Here is a 19227-nt window from a genome sequence, read left to right as displayed (position 1 = left end):
TGGAGAGCCCCTGCGAAAGGAAAATAAAGCCACCACTAGCCTTGAGCCTGGCTTTTGAAGCTTGGATCGTTGTGAGGATGTCCGTGACACTACTTTTTCGCTGACTCAGACAACAAGGTGTCTTTGACTGGGAAGTTATGGTGTGAGGATTGAAGTGACAACAAGGAGGTTCCTTTTTGTAGTTTCGAAATTGTGGAATTTAATCGTTTTTTGGCCGCTTTGTCGTGTCACCAACAGGGATGACAGTTTTCTCGCAACAGCTAGAAATCCGATGCCAATAAACCGACATCTAGCTCGCATCTGTGTACTATACTTGTGGTACACAAGTTGGATGATTGATCAAGTTCCATTTACTTTCTCATGGTATTGGAATCAAATTAGCCGCGCAATAAAAAATGTTTCGTGCGCAGCGATAGTATCACGTAATAATAAATCTCGAGTACTTTTTTATTCGGTGAATACCGTTTTCAATTCGAATGATTCAACGCTGTTCTGGCGTATCCCAATCACTGATCCTGACTCCGATATGTTCGGATGCTTCACTATACGCGTATATCTCCCTGACTGGTTTCCCCGCCGACTTAGTCGTCTCTACAATCATATTAAGTTTGACATCGAAATCTGGCTACACCACGTTTGAAGGGAATCCATCTCAATTCAATTAAAATCTACATTTCAAACCCCATCCCCGCCCTTGCCCCCATTCGCCTCTCGCGTACCCATTCCTAATTGCAAAATCCAGGTTGCCATCTAGTCATTTCTTTACTCCTTCGAGTAGATATTCGAACCGATAATCACATATCACTAAGCACGTGTATCTCTCGAAGGAAAACACGAACGTGTGTATCCAAATGTTACAGTATTTACAGTTTGAGAATCATCAACACATTCAAACAGACGAATCTTCAGAGACAACCTTGACCCCCTCCTATAGTTTGGATACCCGATTGAACGTAGCAAAGTCAGCGTTTTAGAACCATTCAGAAAATCTAATCCGATTCCGACCTTTTTACCTGAACGCAAACAAGTAATTTCATCATGTCAGAAAAGACCCAGAAAGATATCTTCACGCTGTTTGATAAACAAGCCAGAGGCAAAATCTCGAAACAACAACTGGGTGATTACCTGCGTGCCATTGGATTCAATCCAACCAATGCGCTAGTGGAAGAAGTCGGAACCGATGCTCCGGACGCCTTGACACTTGATGAGATCACGACTTTGGTGTCAAAACACCGTGAGGCATTGGACAAAACCACAAAGGCTCAGGTAGAGGACTTCATCAAAGCCTTCCAGGTCTTCGACAAGGAAAACGAGGGCAAAGTCTCTGTGGGTGATATTCGCTACATGCTGACGGGTCTAGGGGAACGTCTATCAGATGCAGAAGTCGATGAACTTCTCAAAGGTGTGGAGGTGGACGCCGATGGTGGTGTGGACTACCGCAAGTTCATCGAGGATATTCTAAGGCAGTAGGAGTATGGGGCTTTGGATAACATCTATTTAGCTTTTTTTCCCTTAACGCAGCACATCAATACACGTAACAACTAGGTTCATTAATTTTTTCCAGCCGAAACCTGCTAGGTAGCCAGTAATCTTGTGTGTTTCACTGGATGCCTTCGTTCAATATCGGCATGAAATTGCCGATAATCATCAAAGGTAACCCAAAAACGTCTCGTTTTAAAGTCCAAATGCAACAACAGTTGATTACTTGGTTCCGAACGGGTGTTAATAATCGGCACGTTTCCATACGTTCGCTACCTTTGAAATCCTGGTAGGCTACGCGCTTAAATGTCTTGAAATACTCACGAACACTCGGGTCATCCATGAGTTCTACGATAAATGTCATTTTGAACAGTACATCAGGTCGGGACCATCCTGTCAAAAGCGTGAATTCGTCATTAACGTATGACACCTGCCCGTTGCGTCGCCACACGCACGTTGGTGTGCCAATCTGTGATATGAATTGATCATACTCCAAGAGCGTTCTTTGATAGCATTGTTCCATGAAAATCATGTCTTCTTCTGTCAGAGTTACTGCAATTGCGATGAAAATAGGACGAAACTCGGCAAGTGATCGACACATTTCTAGAATGTCCGCTCTGCTGAAACGAGACCTCAGATATTGTAGCAACGAATGGAAACCGGACGTATGCGAGAAGGGAGCAGATATGAGGGTGTATATTTCAAGTGGGGTTTCGTACCGCAGTGTGTGTGCAATTTCAGGGAAATTCTGCACGGCACGCTGCTCCTTCGATGTTACATCTAGCGCCAGCGAGACAAACTTCTCATCGGGCTTTAACAAATTGATGATATCAGCAAGAGAGCGTTGATGATGTAAATAGTACTGTCGTACGCTCCCGTTCGCAATGTGTGAGTCGATGACGGGTTGAGTATTTTGGTTTTCAAACGGAATTAGAGGGAAATGTGTTGTAAGTATATCCACATCTTGCTGTAAGGCCTCGCGCCCTTTCTCCCCTAGTAAAGTCCGATACCTTCCTCTTTGATCAAGCATGATGGTGTTGGCAGAAGGAGCTGTGGGATAGCCAAGAGGGTCTCTCAAAGGTGCTACCAATGACGGACCACTCGATGCCGAGTTGGAATTGGGCGTTGAGTACCGCGTGCCATTACAAGATTGCTCGATGTTTTGCGAATATAGTAGTTCAACGGGGACTTTTTCTAATAATGCGTCCTGATGTATAATGTCCGATAAGATAGAGTATTCTGAATCTACGGCATCCGACATAAACCGAGGCTTATGTGCGATGTTTTTAGATTTTTCTATGCGTTGAAATTTCGGCCTTTCTTCTAGAGGCTGTTTGAACGGCCCTTCTGTAAGGTGTTCGTTTGGCACATCTGCCAGGTATTTGCGTCGTTTTCTCGGTGTGTCAACACACGACTTCTCTAGACCTTTCTTGATGCAGCGAGTACATGGTCTTCGTTCTTCACAAATAACATGAGACTTTGAGCAGTTGATACACGCTACACTTGTCTTAGTTCTTCGCAGTGCCATTTGTTTTCTCACACATGCATGATTAAACGGGCCGTTAGCTCATCGCCCTGGCTTTCCAGTATTAATAGGTGTTAATTATTAGTGCGTAAGTATATGTCTAGATGATAATAGTCGTCCAGAACAAGCAAAGTTGAAGCAGGTAAGTTTTGAGTATGATACAACAATGATTCTCGAGAATGAAACACTTTGGGTGACTACTACTAATCGTTAGGACCATTTTAATGTAGCACCAGATTTGCTTCACTAACATTGTGGAAAATCACGTGAGACTTCACAAGTAATTTATTCTATTTTACTTCACATTTCTAGAGCTGGGAATGTTCTTGCTACTGGATGCACCGTCTTTGATTGTTTCTGCTCCCCATTGTATGGTGTAAGTTTCGTGTAGTCTCTCGCTTAGACGAAACTTATTAATCTTCCATGGCCCAAGTCCGAAACTAGATCACTTTGTACTATAGTGTCGTCGTTATGCCAAGATAGTCAAAACCTTAAGTGCGGGCTGTGTAAGTCGCATTTTGACTTCAATCAATTTCCCTGGCGCATCTATCGTCCTACGAGGTGGCTGCCAACGCCCTCGGAATTTGAAGTTCTTCGTCAAATTTTAACAAGCATTATTCTTCCGCGATTTGCAAACGTAAATTCAATCTCGCTCTTGAAGCAACAGGCATCCTTCTACCATCTGCACTCGCCAACAACACTGTCAGAGCCACAAGTGACTCCGAATTGCTTGTTCAAAACCCTGTGATGAGCGTATCCCGTTTATAGTGACTAGTCTCTAAGCTATAAGCTAGAAAAATTTTGGATTATTAGGTACAGTAGTGCTCATCAACTATATCTCATAGCGATACTCTATTGATTCTTACCCTAGTCGATTTCTTCACCCGAATTTGAACAGTGAAATCATGTCTACTTTGATTGAGAAATTTAGATCTCTTTCGCTTTCTAACGAGCTCAACAACGAGCAACTTGCGTTGGCTACGCAATGGGAATCTGTGGTGAAATCCGGACAAATTCAAAGTCACATTGAAGAGCTTAACTTGCGCCTAAGAGACCATTCGTTCATTTTAGGGACTTTGACACCTACTGAAACCGATGTCACTGTTTTCGAATCAGTTTTTCCTATTATCAAGGATCTTTTGGCTTCCTCGAAAGACGTCAAAGGTCACTATGCTCAGTACAGACACATCATTAGATGGAGTGCATACCTACAAGATTTATTAGAGGTTTCTGAGGAAAGCAAGCTTTCCCTTAACTTCGACCTTGAATTGCCCCGCGAAGTGATTGAAAAGAAGAAGAAAGAGGACGTCAAGAAACCAGCTGGCGATGAATCCAAGCCGGTAAGCAAGTCTGAGGCGAAGGCTGATGCTTCTAAGCAAGGTCCAAAGGGTAAGCCCGACGAGGAAACCTTGAAAAAACTCAGGGAAGAGGCTAAGGCCAAAAAAGCTGCCAAGAAAGCCCAGCAGTCTCAGCAAGCTCAACAGCAACAAGAACAACAACCTCAAAAGCCAAGACCTTCTGCTATTGATTTGCGTATTGGTTTCATCCAGAAGTGTATAAAGCACCCAGATGCAGACTCCTTATATGTGTCCACTATCGACGTTGGCGACGAAGAGGGTCCCAGAACCGTGTGCTCCGGTTTGGTCAAGTATTTCCCACTTGAAGCCATGCAGGAACGCTACGTGGTTGCTGTCTGCAACTTGAAACCTGTGAACATGAGAGGTATCAAATCCACAGCAATGGTGTTGTGTGGTTCAGATGAAAACAATGTCGAATTTGTTCAGCCACCACAGGGCAGCAAAGCCGGCGAAAAGGTCTTTTTCGAAGGTTTCGGCGATGAAGAGCCTGCCAAGCAACTCAACCCTAAGAAAAAGATTTGGGAACAACTACAGCCAAATTTCTCTACCAATTCTGATTTAGAAGTTTTCTTCAAGGACGAAGAAGACAGCAACAAACCAAAGAAGTTGACCAATGCCCGTAACGAGTCGTTTAAGGTCGCATCCATCGCAAACGCCAACGTGCGCTGATGATCTAATGTTTATATGCATGGTTCTTTAATATTTTAGCGAGATAATTCACTCGCATTATTAACATGACTCGTAGAAGATGTGATTTACTTTAGACCAAACATATGTCTCTATAAAACTCCTCGTTGCATTGCAACTGCAATTCCCAGAATTTAAGTTGCATTTCTGCATGCGTTGTGTCTTTACATTCACAAATTTGGTCCATCATTACATTGCTCCAGTGTTGTAATATTAGGCGGACTGTGTTAATCTTCAACATTGCCGTCAAATCGTACTGGAATAGGTCCTGTAGGCCAGCCTCGGACAGAAGTTCATGACAGTGGATGAGAAAAGTGATACTCGTATTGTGACTCAAGGTGTAGGCCAGTAACGGGAAGGATAGATACGAAATTTTCGTTTGCGACTGTATCCATCGAGAGAGATAGTCCACGTATTGATTTGAAGCATCTTCAAGAACCATTAGCACCAGATACATTGTCTGCATTTCCATTGAAAACTGAGGTATCAAAGGGAGCCATTTTGAAGGCTGCAATCTCTGCTGCATCAGTTCTTCCAAGAATTCCGGGTCTGCTGAACTGATACCGCTCTCGATGCAGCTTGTCAACCATTCCACGTAAGCCGGTTGTTGTATACAGAAATTCGACTGGTTTGACTGCAATAACAGAGGCCATTGGCACACTAGGAATGTGCTGGTCTCGTCTGCTGTGGACGGACGAGCAGAAGAAGACGATGATTGCGATATTGGAGTATCGGGGAGAACGGCGGGCCCACAACATGTAGGTTCAGATTTGAAAGCCTGAAGACTCGGAGATACGTGTTTGATCGCTAGTGAGCTTTCAGAGGTCAATTGTTTAAAGACGTGGAACGGGCCACTGCCACAGCATTCTCCATTTCGACTTCGTTCTTCTAGCGCAGTTAAAAGTTCTGAAAGCTGTTGATTGACATGTCGTTGGCTGTAGTCTTTGATTTTTTTCCCATGAACACAATCGAGTGCGTTTTCGTACAGTTTGAGCCTTCGAACACTGATCGTGAAAGAAGTCGCCCTCTTTTCGTCTCCACCGTCACTGTCATTACGATCCCAGTCCTGCAATTCGGTATCGTCTACTCTATCACTGTCTTGAGCTATGTCCTTACCGGTACTTTCATCGTCCGAATTTGCTGGAGAAAGCTCGCGGAATTTTGTCCTCCGACAAAATTCCTGTTTGGACATCCTATTCTTGCAGGGTTTCTTACATAGCTTCTTGAGTTTTTTCCAAGTGATGAGTTCGTTGTCCCCATTGACAGAGAAAATATTCTCGTTTTGCCAAACCAGTCGTACATCATAGCAGCACTTGTCTCCATGAAGCAAACACAGTGAACAGTACGGCTTTCGTTCGTCACAACGTCGTTTTTTATATCGGCACGCCCAGCATCCCGTGAAAGTTCTTGAATTGGCTTTTTCGCCTACCAAAGCTTTCTTCATGATGTGTCTTTGCTCAAGAGACCCTTGGTATCTTGTCTTGTCAAGATATCCGCTTCACTGAGGGCAAAGATGTGGAAACTCGTCTGGAAGAGCTGATTGTAACCTCGATGGTTTCCAGGTTGCAACTTTTTTACATTTCGATCATATTTTATTCTGATGGGACCAAGAATTGAATGATAAGTTGTACGGCATTAACATTGTTGTATGGGTAGCTCATGAAGGTATAACTATTCGAGTTCAATGCACTTAGTTCCTTCAATAAAGTATGCAATTTCGAGGCCGGAAGATATATTCACCGGAAAACGACTCTCCAGGAAAAAGTGATCTGGAAAAATAAAGCGTCAGCCAAGAGATTTGATGATCAAGGTTTGCATGTGTTTGGTTTCTATGTGTTTGGTTTCTATATAGGGCCATTCGACTGTTATTCTCTCCACCGTAAATCTGCTTCGAGCTTTCCCTTGGTTTCAGGAATTTCGTACTTAACGTAGGCTGTGAAACCAGCCGCATAAGCGGTGAAAACCAGGAAAACGTAACCACCTAACCATCGGTGAAGAAAGGGAAATCCGTAGCCGACAATGAACGTGGCAATCCAGTTGCAAGTAGTTCCGTAGCTTTGAGCAATTCCTCTTGCCTCTGGTGGGGAAAGCTCAGAAATGACTAAAAATGGGATTGGGCCCAGTCCAAGTGCGAATACGCACACGTAGATGATTGTGAATGTCACCAAGACGCCAGAGCTATCGGTAACGATCCCAAGAGACACAAAAGCCGTGGCAACAGACATGGAACCTGCAGAGGAAATGAGTAATGGTTTGCGACCCCAGTGATCCACGAGTAAGGACGCACCAAAGGTTGCGACCAGGTTCACGATCGAGATTGCAAAATTTACTGCGAGGGCATATTGGGGCAGCTGTCCGCTGATCACTCTCACACCATAGAATATAAGAGAATTGATACCGCAAAATTGCTGACTCATTAATATCACGGCAATGGCCCAACGCGATTTGGTGTAGCGAGGATCGGTGAAGTACTGTGCTACTGATAATCTGTCGTGTGTATCTTGTGACGACAGCAGAGACGACTGTTGCGATGCGGCTCTTATGGGAGGGCTTAACCGTCTCGGATTTGAGTGGTAGCTTCCACCGCCTCTGGAAGATCCCCGAGCTGTGAGCCATTCTTCGACCTCGTCACGAGTGTTGTGCAATTCTCCACCACGCAAGCTGTGTAGCACGCTTTCTGCACCGTCCACGTCCCCCTGGGACGCCAGCCATACTGGTGATTCATCCACTTTGAAAAGTAGTAACAAGTTTGCCAGCGCAAGAATGGCACCGGTGAACATAAGCCATCTCCAACGGAACGAATCTGCGAGATAAAGAGCAAGCAATTGTGTCACCAGAATCCCTAGGTTGATACACACCTGATTCATGGATCCCATGGATCCACGCAGCTCTTGAGGCGAAATTTCATTGATGAAAAGGGGTGTCACCACTATGGAGCTACCGCAACATATGCCCACGATAAAACGACCCGCAATCAACTGCGCATACGTATTTGCGCGAAATAGCACCAGCGACCCCAATATACCTACGATGCAGTTGACAAAACTGTAGCGTTTACGACCGTATCGATCTGCCAATTTGCCCGCATATAACGAGCCCGCAAGTCCGCCAATTGAAAATATAGCAGTTGCAAGCCCCAGTTGTTCTTCAGAAAGCCTGATACATTCGTTGAAACCGTGCGATCCAAGCCATGTTTGGTCATACGGAGTGTCGGGCCATGGATTGACATATTTAGAGCATGATAGAACTTGTGCTGGTGCATTTAACTCAGCCATATGGTATCCATATTGGATAGACCCAAAACACGCCACTAGCGTGGTAAATGCAAGAGAAGGTGTTACTTTTGGTTTCTTGGGCATGAGAGCTTGTGATTCCATGGCAAGAGAGTGGGTCTCGATCCTCTCTTCTTCCTACGGCAGATGCTCGAGGTCGGCAGGGGAGACACTGTTGATATATTGATAAGTGCATTTGACACTTTTATGAATGAGTAGGTGAATAAAACAGCGACATAGACGTACCTAATGATACCGAGAATCATTAGAATGGTGATTCAAAGCATGATTTTTAGACTAGCAAACGTTGAGGTGTGTGACTGATATCGTGGCAAGAAAGTTTAGTTAATGATTGAGTTGTTTTATCAGGATTTTAATTTTCGAGGTGCGGTGTAGAGAGTGAGGCGGGCCTTCAAATTTAATTACTTGTTTTCGGAAGGGAACTTGACTTTCAATGTGAGTGGCTAAGGAGAGAGGTTTCGAATGAGCAGATAGATAAGAGAAGAAATTGATGAGGAACAAGGCGGCGAGGATCTTATCGAGGGGGAATTAAAAGAAGATATTCGCAGTTAAATGTGTATAATCACGTGGCTCAACCAGTCCTTTGTAAGTGTTACAATGTTCGAGAGCTGTGTATTGTCTTTCGGCAGCTGTATAGTCTTAATAAGATCTTTAAAACCTGGGTCAGACCACGCCAAGACGACTTTTATGCCTCTATCGCTGAATACCAAAACTCCGGTCCTAATGTGCCACCCATCCCACATGACTACGTAGAAAGCGACCAGAACCGCAGTGTCACATTCTTACACAGTGATAAACCAAAACCTTTCCACTTTCCTCTTCTACTTTCAGCAAACCAGCAGTTTCATCCCCTCACAACGTCTGGAGCATCACAAATTCCATCTTTTCCATTAACGAACCATTTCTCATCTGTCTCCTGTATCTCTGTACGAAACATCTATGTTTTGCTTGTGACTGCGTTTCCTCAAAAAAGTTTTCAGCTTTTTCGAAAAAAAATTGAAAAACTATAGAATCATGATACCCACGCAAAAAAAAGATTGAAATCTTTCACCAACGCACTCCCATCGACAATATTCAAACTTTAAAGCTACTTCCATCTTAGACTCAACCTGTTCTGTATAGGTTGTTACTTCACGCTATTTTAGCTCAAGTCCTCAGACAACAAAGATGCCATCTAGATTCACCAAGACCAGAAAGCACAGAGGTCACGTCTCAGGTATGTAGTTCCATGGAAGAGGGAATGAAAGAACCAAGACGTTGATTTTTCTGGGACGAGGAGGAACAGACGCAACAACGTGGACTCGAAAGGGTAAGGTGTTATGACCAGACAAAGATAGAAAAGCTCGCTTATCATGCGCGTTGTTTGAATTTGTACTGTGGCTTTCACTGATATTGAAGCTGTAGGACTGGGGAAGAATGCAAAACATTATTTTCCCTCCAAAGTTCTCTTTACCCGCTTCTCTTCCAGGAAGCAATTTTTGTTTTTCGTTTTAATCGAAGAACGAGAATCGCTTCCATTTCCCTTTCAATCCACCTGTTGCGCTTCTCTACCCAGGAGAACAACGAAAAGCCAACACTCAGCAGGCCGTTTTTTCCAAAAACAAAAGGATCTTTTTTTACTAACAAAAACACTTTACAGCCGGTAAGGGTCGTGTCGGTAAGCACAGAAAGCACCCCGGTGGTAGAGGTATGGCCGGTGGTCAGCACCACCACAGAACCAACCTGGACAAGTACCACCCTGGTTACTTCGGTAAGGTCGGTATGAGATACTTCCACAGACAGAACGCTCACTTCTGGAAGCCAGTCTTGAACTTGGACAAGTTGTGGACTTTGGTCCCAGAGGACAAGAGAGACGACTACTTGAAGTCTGCCTCTAAGTCTGCTGCCCCAGTCATCGACACTCTAGCTGCTGGCTACGGTAAGGTCTTGGGTAAGGGTAGAATCCCAGAAGTTCCAGTCATTGTTAAGGCTAGATTCGTCTCCAAGTTGGCCGAAGAGAAGATCAGAGCTGCTGGTGGTGTTGTCGAATTGATCGCCTAAGCATAAAATTCTTTACTGTGCTCTTTTTTAATCAAAATGTGTAAAGTAACAGATGTCTTTTGAGCCATTTTCATGTACAATAGTAACAACTGTAGTATTTCAAACCAATACTGATACGTTTCCACATCTTCGTAGAGCGATTGATGGAGAACGGTTTGAATGGTTCGGAATTTTATCGCGCGATGAGCTAGCTTGACTAATTTCAAGAGTATATATAATGTTTGTTTATTTCACGAACTTTTACATGAAAACAAACGTTTCGTTGAATGTTTCCAAGAGCACACTTGTCGATCTTCAAACCGGCTATTGCACGCTTTGAGTTGCGTAAACGTGGGCTTTTTACAATGACAACGTCTACTTGGAGACCCCAGGATCACGTACCGCAAGAAATAAAAGATCTGCTTGCTAGTTCCGATCAAAATCATGTTTTGGCTTTTATGCATATTGTAGAACTACTCAAAGTCCAGAAACGGACAGGCTGGCTAGACCACAGAATAACGGCTTGCGAAAGTATCGCTGATCATATGTATCGTATGGGCATTACGGCCATGTTAATTAAAGATCCTGCTGTCAACAGAGATAAATGCGTGCGTATCGCTATGGTACACGATATCGCAGAATCCTTGGTTGGTGACATTACACCTTTTGATCCTGTGGGAAAAGATGAAAAGCATTTACGAGAGTTGGCTACGATCAACTATCTGTGTGAAGAACTGATCAAACCCTACAATCCCGTTGCCGCACAGGAAATTTTGGACGATTGGCTCGCGTATGAGAACATAAGCTCTTTGGAAGCCAGATACGTCAAAGATATCGACAAGTTCGAAATGCTAGTTCAATGCTTCGAATACGAGAAAAGAGCCGGTGGGAAGCGAGACTTGGATCAGTTTTGGGACGCCATTAAGAGCATTAAAACCGAGGAAATAAAAGGCTGGGCCCACGATCTAGTTCAGAAACGCGAAGCTTGGTACTCGAAATTAGGCAAATGAAACCAAAGAATTATGGCTCAATCGTCACCGCCTACAGGAATTTTTCACGTTTAAATTATCTATTCAAATCTAACTGCATCTTACGGCGTATAGATAGCTGGCATTCGAGCTATATAAACTGAATGTTATCGTGGCCAAAAATGAGGGACCCCAAACAGTGCCTCGCTGCTATGGCTGTAACTCCAATGAACAATTGAAGGGTTAAAATTCTGTTGCATAGTTTATCTTCGCGCAAGGGTCCCGACCAAACCAGCACGAGATTTATCAGCGTCATATTTGTGCAGTTCTTGATCTCATTGGTCTTTGGTTCAATTTGAAGGTCTATCAATTTAAGAGTATGCAGGAGTCGAAGAATCGGCATCATTATTTTTTTGGGTGGTTTATCGGAGAATTCAGCTCTTGACGGATACAGCAATCCATTTTTTTCTTCAAATCGAGGCATTCGATGTCTGGGACAAGGCACCAGTCCAAACAGCTGTGGACAAGAATAGATGAAATTGAGTGTTTGGGGAATGAACAACAGTAGAGTAGTCTTTGAGAAGTGACCAAGAATGCCGACCACTGAGAAAATCATGCCTGCAAAATAACAAAAAGTGTCACCGACAAAAACCTTAGCGGGCCACTTGTTCCAGTTCCACAGGGCAATAGCCACTCCAAGAAAAGGAATAATAAGTATGGCTGAGAACCTGTGAGCTTCCTTTGACGCTTCATTTCCCAGCGTCAAATATAGCGCGTCGTTGATCAAAGAAATAATAGCCAGCACTATACTTTGCCCGACTTCCAAACCGTTGATGCCGGCCAATATGTTTATGGAGTTTGGACAGAAAATGGCCATGGATGCCATGTAGACGTAGTAAAATGCTCCCAGGTTCAATGCAGTTTTTGTAGTTGGGAACCAGTTTTTGATCACATCCGGTATTAAAACGTAAGTCACACCAAAATCCACGTAGTAAACCACAAGGAGTGGGATTGCTGCCACGGCAGGCAAAAAAAATTTGTGTCTCCATCTCAGGTCAAAGAGGTCATCTGCCATTCCCAAAAGCACTGTACTCTGCAAACACAGAACAGCACTCAAGTACTCAGACATTTTACCGTGTGGAAAAAGGTACTCTTCTTGTGCCATTGATTCCATGACGGAGACGTCCCTATGACCTCCACCGGATGTAATAACCACGAGGTATTTGTAGAACAGGAATGGGATGTAGAAAAACATGATGAAAAGGTAAACCATTGCTGAGATCGCACCAATGGACTCAGGAAGAACAGGTCTCTCCGGTTTGCTCAGATCTTTACCAAATAGCCCTATTTTCACAAACGATGCCGACACACATGGAATCAAGGCATTTGTAGCCTGATATCCTAGGATAGCGAACGCAATTGCAGCCAAAAGTGGCGAGTAATGTCTCGAAAAGTACAGCAGAGATACAGCGAGTAATATTAACAGGTATTGTCGCATTCTAGCACTAGGAATTGACTTAGATACTTAGTTTTTGGTGAAATGATGGTTGATGTTGACTTTCGACTGACATCTGATAAACGTTAATATATCAAATATTAAATATCATCGACGTGGTCTTAGAGATGTCGATCAAAATACAATTAAAAGTCAATTGTAGGATTCTAAAAAGCTCGATTTCAGCGTTGCATTATTGACTTGTATATAATGAAACCTTTTGTTACGGGACATGAGGATTTGGTCCATGACTTGGCGTACGATTTTTACGGTAGACATGTTGCAACATGTTCATCGGACCAGCACATCAAAGTTTTTAGATTGGATCGAGAAACCAACGAATGGCAACTAAGCGATTCTTGGAAAGCTCATGATAGCTCTGTGGTGAGTTTGGATTGGGCAAGCCCCGAATATGGTAGAATTATTGCATCGGTGTCCTACGACAAGCTGATTAGATTGTGGGAAGAAGAACCAGATGCTCCAGAATGCTCTGGACGCAGATGGACTAAACTTTGCACGTTGAATGATGCTACGGGACCTCTATTCAGTGTGAAATTTGCTCCTGGCCATTTAGGTTTGAAGTTAGGAGCTTTAGGCAACGACGGAACTCTAAGAATATACGAAGCATTGGAGCCATCGGACCTGAGGTCCTGGAGCTTGACTACTGAAGTCCCTGTACTTGGTTCTTCACCCGCTTCTCATTTACAGTCTGATTTTTGCTTAACCTGGTGCCCGTCTAGATTTCTACGCGAAACACTACTTGTATGCGCTTTAGATCAGGCCTTGATCTATCAAAAGGATAAAAACGATAAAATGTATGTGGCTGCAAAGCTCGAAGGCCACGAAGGCTTAATAAGATCCGTGAGTTGGGCTTCGTCAATTGGTAGATGGTATCAGTTGATAGCCACCGGCAGCAAAGACGGGAAAGTTCGGATCTTCAAAGTTACAGAGACGTCGAAGGGCAACTTAGGAGGTCGGATTGATGAGGATTCTATGAGTGTTGATCAAGACAGCGACTCATCTGAAAGCAACAGCAAAGATTCCGGCTTGAATGTTGAGCTAATCAGCGAAAGTGGCGACCACAAGGGCGAGGTATGGTCTGTATCCTGGAATTTGACAGGCACTATTCTCAGTTCTGCGGGGGACGACGGGAAAGTGCGTCTATGGAAATCATCGTATTCGAATGAGTTCAAGTGCATGTCTGTCATTAGCGCCCAACAGCGGTCTTGAAAGGCGGGAGAAGGGAGAACTGCTGGGAAATATTCCGCGTGTGAACGCCGTGCAGGTAAAGCTGAAAGGACTCAAAAATAGATGAAAGCGGCATTGATTAGGAACCGTCAGAGCTACTTGTCAATCACTATTTCACTATCGACTTTCGGGCGTCATCAAAAGCTTAGTCTGAATGAAACAATACAACGAGAAAAGTTAAATGATGCGTTCCACTCGATGATGGAGGGGGGTTTGTTAATGAAGAAAGACAATAAACGCTAGATCCAAGAGACCTTTTGCGAGTGAATTCAAATAATTACAGATGGCGACAGGTTTAGATACAGTTTTGATGGAAAGTGTTATGCTAAGATCATCGCCACTTGATCTCTAAAGCAAGTTGCGCGGCATGAAGAACACCGAAGTTCGAATTTTTTTTAAAGCAGACACCTAAGAGGAGCTCAATATAAGGACTAGCAGTGTGGTTACCGCATTTTTTTCGGAAGACTGACAACTTCAGGTATATCTTCACCAGCATGCAGAAATTCATCATAATCGCCGCGATCCTGAGCATCACATTGAGACCCGCGGTTAAATTAATAGCCCAGTTCAGCGACTTCAATGTCAGATGACTAGGTGAACCTACCACGCCGTCCGTTGCCCTTCGTATACTTTGGTTTTTAATTACATCTTAACAAAGCCCTCAACAACCTGTGACATTTGTCGTGAAAAGAAGTAGGACTCACCGCTTACACATTGTAAAGTGGCGCCAATTCGTGCTTGAGCCATATGCGCTAGAGGAAGAAATGTAAGGGCTTGTTACCTTTTGTTGCGAAGCATAGCTGCTTCATGAAGACGATTACGTGACACGCGCCAGCGACGGGAGGATCAAAAGTGACCGTTCAGGGTACTGTCAGTTGTCTTTAGCACGCTGGAGTTGTCCGCTCTGTTTATGAATTCCCATTTATCCTGACACTACGAACAAAACCGCTTTTTGATCGCAAGCAAGACAGAGTGATGAGCTGCCGGGTTTCACTCGACATATGAGTTTGAAATTTTGCATAAAATGTTAGCTCACTCAATGTTAGCATGCTGATCACTTAAACTGTTTCTGACATCAATAGAAAAATCTGACATATTGTCTTGCATTGAACTGGTCTTTTCGATCGAGGTGAATCCCTCGAACTTATCCTGGAGCTCAAAACACTTCAAGCGGTTTCTAAGGACCATTGGCCGGTTACGGTTCGCGCTGGATAGTGAAATTCGCCTTTCGAAAGCACTCCCATGAAAAAACACCGTTCTACGTCAGCCGTAGAAAATTTGGTATACTTGAAAGGTAATGCCTGGGAAGAAAATTGTGAGAACCCGCCTCTGTTTGCCTTCCAATGGTGGAAAAATCGTAGCGATCATGAGGCGTCTCTTTATCGTAGCGCCCACATTCCCGTAACGTCTCGCGCTCAGACGCTACGTTTTGGAGTTTTGCATCAAACTTGTTGAGCGCTTTTAGCTTTTTCTTGGGTATCATCTCTTCGCCTTATCATGAACAACATGCGTCACGGTAGGCAAATTCTGTCGAAGTGTGGGAGGTATGGCAAGAAAAATAGTTCTCAAGATAGTTCGATGCCTTACTGACTGTAGTCCCTTTCGTCTCTCTATCGCGTAATTCGGATTATGATTGTATTCCCATATTTGTCCTCAATATGTGAGCAACCTAGTACTCTACCTGTGTGTTAACAAAATATAGAATCTCTCAAACAAGGACCTTGACAAAATCTTGAATCTGTACTTTTCCTCTACAGCATCAAGATGATTGAGTCTGATGCATACATTCTTCAAATCTTCGTCGGACATCGAAATTTGAGAGCATGAATCAAAATACTTGAGGGGTAGAGTGTAAAACTCTATCCAATTGGATAGATTTTCGGGTCAACCGGAAAATCATTAAGTAGAAAAGTGGTTACTTTCGCTGTTGTCTTCTCTTTTGAGCTGGATATAATTTTCAAGGTAAAACTGCGTGAGAGTTTGTAAGGATCTCGAAGGAGATCAATTGTTTAATGTGGAACAAGAGCCTAATTTCATGATTTCTCGAAACTGCCTTTCCAGCACAAAACGTAAATTCTTACGTTAGTTCACAAATCTTCAACGGGATCGGCATCTTGCTTCTCGAAGTTCGCGATAATCTGTTGACAGTTACGCTGAGCACATATTTCCTGCCGCGTAAACGTCATCCCCAATTGATTTGAGAATCAAAGGTGGGTATTGATATTTTGGTCGAGGCGGTTGAAGCTCGAGTTAAACAGCCCCTTTTAGCAGCAGAGATCCAAATTTCGATGTCATTTACAAGGTGAACTCCAGCTGTTTGATGGATCGGTTGTGATTATTAGTGAGTGAATTGGTTGGTATTCTTGCCAAGACTAACAAACTGGGACGCCACCGAGTTGAATGGTGGTCAATCGTCAAGAAAAAATTGAGTTCACTTATGGTCGTGAAATTCCTGTTGGAAAAGCCAATAAAGCTTGCGCATGTTTTATGGGACTTTCGAGCTTGAGGAACAACGTCTTTGATGCTTGTGATGCTCTTAAGTTGTTGACAGCCAGGTCCCTCACAAAATGTTTCGTTTGGTCTTTTGCGAGGATTTGGATACTCGTCGGTGTGTGAATACCCCTTCTTGAGGGTTTCTATCTATTGATGTTTGTTGGTATGGGACTGCAGGGCCGATTAGTGATAGGCACATTCAAATGTCAGACCTTAGCAAAGAGTAAGACGAAGCTGCGGGAGATTTTTCTCAAGTGTTCACATTGATCGCTGACGTTCTCAGTTATTTCATTCTGCTAGTAGCCATTACTGTTTCCACAACTGTTTGTTGATGCTTTCAATTTTTCAGTTATGGTCTTGGCCAGCTCTATAAGGGTCTTAGCAAACTCTATAAGGGTCTTAGCAAACTCTATAAGGGTCTTAGCCAACTCTATAAGGCTCTTAGCCAACTCTATAAGGGTCTTAGCCAACTCTATAAGGGTCTTAGCCAACTCTAATATCCGAAGTTGATCAGTGAAGTTCTCAATTGTTCAGCGAAGTTCTCAATTGTTCAGCGAAGTTCTCTATTGTTCAGCAATGGTTACCATCTCTATGGTGCTCGACCATTTCTTCTATCCACAATCGATCGCGCTCGCTCCTAGTAATTCAACAATGGTCTCGGCCATCTCTACAATATTGCCGGAGCCTCTGTTTGTATAGCGTCAGATCAATAATAAAACACGTGACACCATGACAGCGGCAGAATTGACGCGATAGTCCAAGAGTCTAGCAAAACTGCAGATCTAAAGCGAATGACACTTTTATTCATGGTGAAACCTATGCAGCTATTCACTGAAGTAGTTTCACGCGTGACACTCTCGATATCTGTCAATGACAAACACCTCAAGAAATGTATGAATGCGAGAGGTAACTCTGACTTGATAAGAAGACAATTTACACTATCGGTAATGAAAAGAATCGCCAAAGGTAAAAGAGGTCTATTGTCCAACGAAACTTCAGAGAAAGAGTCTCAACACGAGCGTTAACACTTGGCCGTCTCTACAAGAGTCTAAGCCAGCTCTAAAATGACGTTGACTATCTCTTATTTGAAATTGATCGCCAAAGATCTGGACCGTCTCTACAATGCCCTTGGCCACTTCTAGAACGATGCTGGTTTTCTTTCTTATTGATCGCTGAAGCTCTCAATTGTTCAGATATGCTTCTGATTGTCTCTAAAATGGTGTTGGTCATCTTTATTGATTGCTGAAGCTCCCGATTGTTCAGATATGCCCTCGACCATCTCTACAGTGGTATTTGCCATCTCTCTTCTTCGAAATTGAGTGCTGATGCTCTTAATTTTTCAATTATAGTAATAGCCATCACCGTGTTTCACAATTGATTGCTGACGGTCTCATTTGTGTATTGCTATTAGCCTAGTCTTTGCCATTACTCTTGTGCTAAACTGATCGCTGACGCTCTCAATTGTTCAACACTAATAGTCATAGCTTATTCACAATTGATCGCTGACGCTCTCAATTGTTCAATCGTAATAATAGCCATCACTGTATTTCACAATTAATCGCTGACGCTCTTAATTATTCAACTTTACTAGTAGTCATAGCTTTAACCACAGTCAATCGCTGACGCTCTCAATTATTAAACTATACTAATAGCCAAGACTTATTCACAATTGATCGCTGACGCTCTCAATTGTTCAATCGTAATAATAGCCATCACTGTATTTCACAATTAATCGCTGACGCTCTTAATTATTCGACTTCACTAGTAGTCATAGCTTTAACCACAGTCAATCGCTGACGCTCTCAATTATTAAACTATACTAATAGCCATAGCTTATTCACAATTGATCGCTGACGCTCTCAATTGTTCAATCATAATAATAGCCATCACTGTATTTCACAATTAATCGCTGACGCTCTCAATCATTCAACTATCCTAATAGCCATAGCTTATTCACAATTGACCGCTGACGCTCTCAATTGTTCAGTTATGCTTCTAGCCTTTTATACTTGTTAATTATGCTAAGATCAAACGCTTTCTCATATCACTTCATACGCACGCTTTTTTAGCTTCACGTGGTTTCACGCCACGCGTCACACGACATCCACAGATCTAGATTCAATCTCAAAGGGCCCATTTCACAAAACTTACTAGCCGGTCAACGCACAGTCAACCCCAGAATTCCCGGCTAACGTTTTAATCACCGCCCCATTCTTGTCCTACTCTCATTTCACTCTCGCTACACTTCCATTTAAGCCTAGTTTCGTCTGGCCCTATCATATCACATTAGCAATATTAGAAGGCGCCAGGGCTTATATTGCTAATGACCGCAGCAGAGATTTCTCAGCCCTTCACGTGACCCGAAACTCATCACGGACTATCAAGATCTACCCGTTTGTTACACACTGACGTCACAAAACAAAAAAAAACTGCGTTGGTAGTGCCAGTAATCGCGGTTGCCTTCGCTGTTGCCATCGCTCTCATCTTGAGTTGCGTCTTTTGTGTGCCTTTCTGGATTTCTCTACTTGCCAAGATGTCAAACGTCTTATTCTAAGGGTCGACCCTCACACTGGGGAGCCACGCATGTTGCTCCTCGCTTTTTGTGTCTCTTTTTGTTGTGTGTGTTGTGTGTTCGGTATCAGGTATTTATAAGATAGCAACT

At 43.3% G+C, this 19227-nt stretch overlaps 9 protein-coding genes and 1 pseudogene across 10 annotated transcripts, besides 1 other annotated feature; 5 read left to right on the top strand and 5 right to left on the bottom strand.

Annotated features, from left to right (window-relative positions):
* Positions 1 to 1038: 1038 nt before the first annotated feature.
* On the top strand, positions 1039 to 1470 carry MLC1 (LALA0S13e03334g1_1; the record flags this gene model as incomplete). Its single annotated transcript, XM_022773721.1, has 1 exon — positions 1039 to 1470. The coding sequence occupies one exon, from the start codon at positions 1039 to 1041 to the stop codon at positions 1468 to 1470; it is 432 nt and encodes a 143-aa protein (XP_022631004.1).
* Positions 1471 to 1600: 130 nt separating this feature from the next.
* On the bottom strand, positions 1601 to 3007 carry ERT1 (LALA0S13e03312g1_1; the record flags this gene model as incomplete). Its single annotated transcript, XM_022773709.1, has 1 exon — positions 1601 to 3007. One exon carries the CDS (start codon positions 3005 to 3007, stop codon positions 1601 to 1603), a length of 1407 nt encoding a protein of 468 aa, XP_022631003.1.
* A 902-nt stretch (positions 3008 to 3909) lies between these two features.
* Positions 3910 to 5031, top strand: ARC1 (LALA0S13e03290g1_1; the record flags this gene model as incomplete). The annotated part of the gene is made up of 1 exon (XM_022773698.1): positions 3910 to 5031. The coding sequence occupies one exon, from the start codon at positions 3910 to 3912 to the stop codon at positions 5029 to 5031; it is 1122 nt and encodes a 373-aa protein (XP_022631002.1).
* Positions 5032 to 5122: 91 nt separating this feature from the next.
* THI2 (LALA0S13e03268g1_1) lies at positions 5123 to 6493 on the bottom strand (the record flags this gene model as incomplete). Its single annotated transcript, XM_022773687.1, has 1 exon — positions 5123 to 6493. The coding sequence occupies one exon, from the start codon at positions 6491 to 6493 to the stop codon at positions 5123 to 5125; it is 1371 nt and encodes a 456-aa protein (XP_022631001.1).
* Positions 6494 to 6914: 421 nt separating this feature from the next.
* On the bottom strand, positions 6915 to 8426 carry VVS1 (LALA0S13e03246g1_1; the record flags this gene model as incomplete). Its single annotated transcript, XM_022773676.1, has 1 exon — positions 6915 to 8426. One exon carries the CDS (start codon positions 8424 to 8426, stop codon positions 6915 to 6917), a length of 1512 nt encoding a protein of 503 aa, XP_022631000.1.
* A 1083-nt stretch (positions 8427 to 9509) lies between these two features.
* RPL28 (LALA0S13e03224g1_1) lies at positions 9510 to 10382 on the top strand (the record flags this gene model as incomplete). Its single annotated transcript, XM_022773665.1, has 2 exons — positions 9510 to 9558; positions 9982 to 10382. 2 exons carry the CDS (start codon positions 9510 to 9512, stop codon positions 10380 to 10382), a joined length of 450 nt encoding a protein of 149 aa, XP_022630999.1.
* Positions 10383 to 10648: 266 nt separating this feature from the next.
* Positions 10649 to 11371, top strand: LALA0_S13e03202g (LALA0S13e03202g1_1; the record flags this gene model as incomplete). The annotated part of the gene is made up of 1 exon (XM_022773654.1): positions 10649 to 11371. The coding sequence occupies one exon, from the start codon at positions 10649 to 10651 to the stop codon at positions 11369 to 11371; it is 723 nt and encodes a 240-aa protein (XP_022630998.1).
* A 109-nt stretch (positions 11372 to 11480) lies between these two features.
* ALG7 (LALA0S13e03180g1_1) lies at positions 11481 to 12827 on the bottom strand (the record flags this gene model as incomplete). Its single annotated transcript, XM_022773643.1, has 1 exon — positions 11481 to 12827. One exon carries the CDS (start codon positions 12825 to 12827, stop codon positions 11481 to 11483), a length of 1347 nt encoding a protein of 448 aa, XP_022630997.1.
* Positions 12828 to 13034: 207 nt separating this feature from the next.
* SEH1 (LALA0S13e03158g1_1) lies at positions 13035 to 14054 on the top strand (the record flags this gene model as incomplete). The annotated part of the gene is made up of 1 exon (XM_022773632.1): positions 13035 to 14054. One exon carries the CDS (start codon positions 13035 to 13037, stop codon positions 14052 to 14054), a length of 1020 nt encoding a protein of 339 aa, XP_022630996.1.
* A 1050-nt stretch (positions 14055 to 15104) lies between these two features.
* On the bottom strand, positions 15105 to 16604 carry LALA0_S13e03136g (annotated as a pseudogene). Its single transcript is given in 5 exon segments — positions 15105 to 15308; positions 15308 to 15427; positions 15429 to 15950; positions 15952 to 16338; positions 16341 to 16604. Coding segments are annotated over 5 exon segments (1497 nt in total).
* Positions 15105 to 16604: a mobile genetic element (relic copy of Rover hAT-like DNA transposon).
* Positions 16605 to 19227: the final 2623 nt, after the last annotated feature.

The sequence above is a fragment of the Lachancea lanzarotensis genome, scaffold LALA0S13 (genome assembly GCF_000938715.1).
Source record: "Lachancea lanzarotensis genome assembly LALA0, scaffold LALA0S13, whole genome shotgun sequence".
NCBI lineage: Eukaryota > Fungi > Ascomycota > Saccharomycetes > Saccharomycetales > Saccharomycetaceae > Lachancea > Lachancea lanzarotensis.
This window is presented reverse-complemented; position numbering and strand designations above follow the sequence as displayed.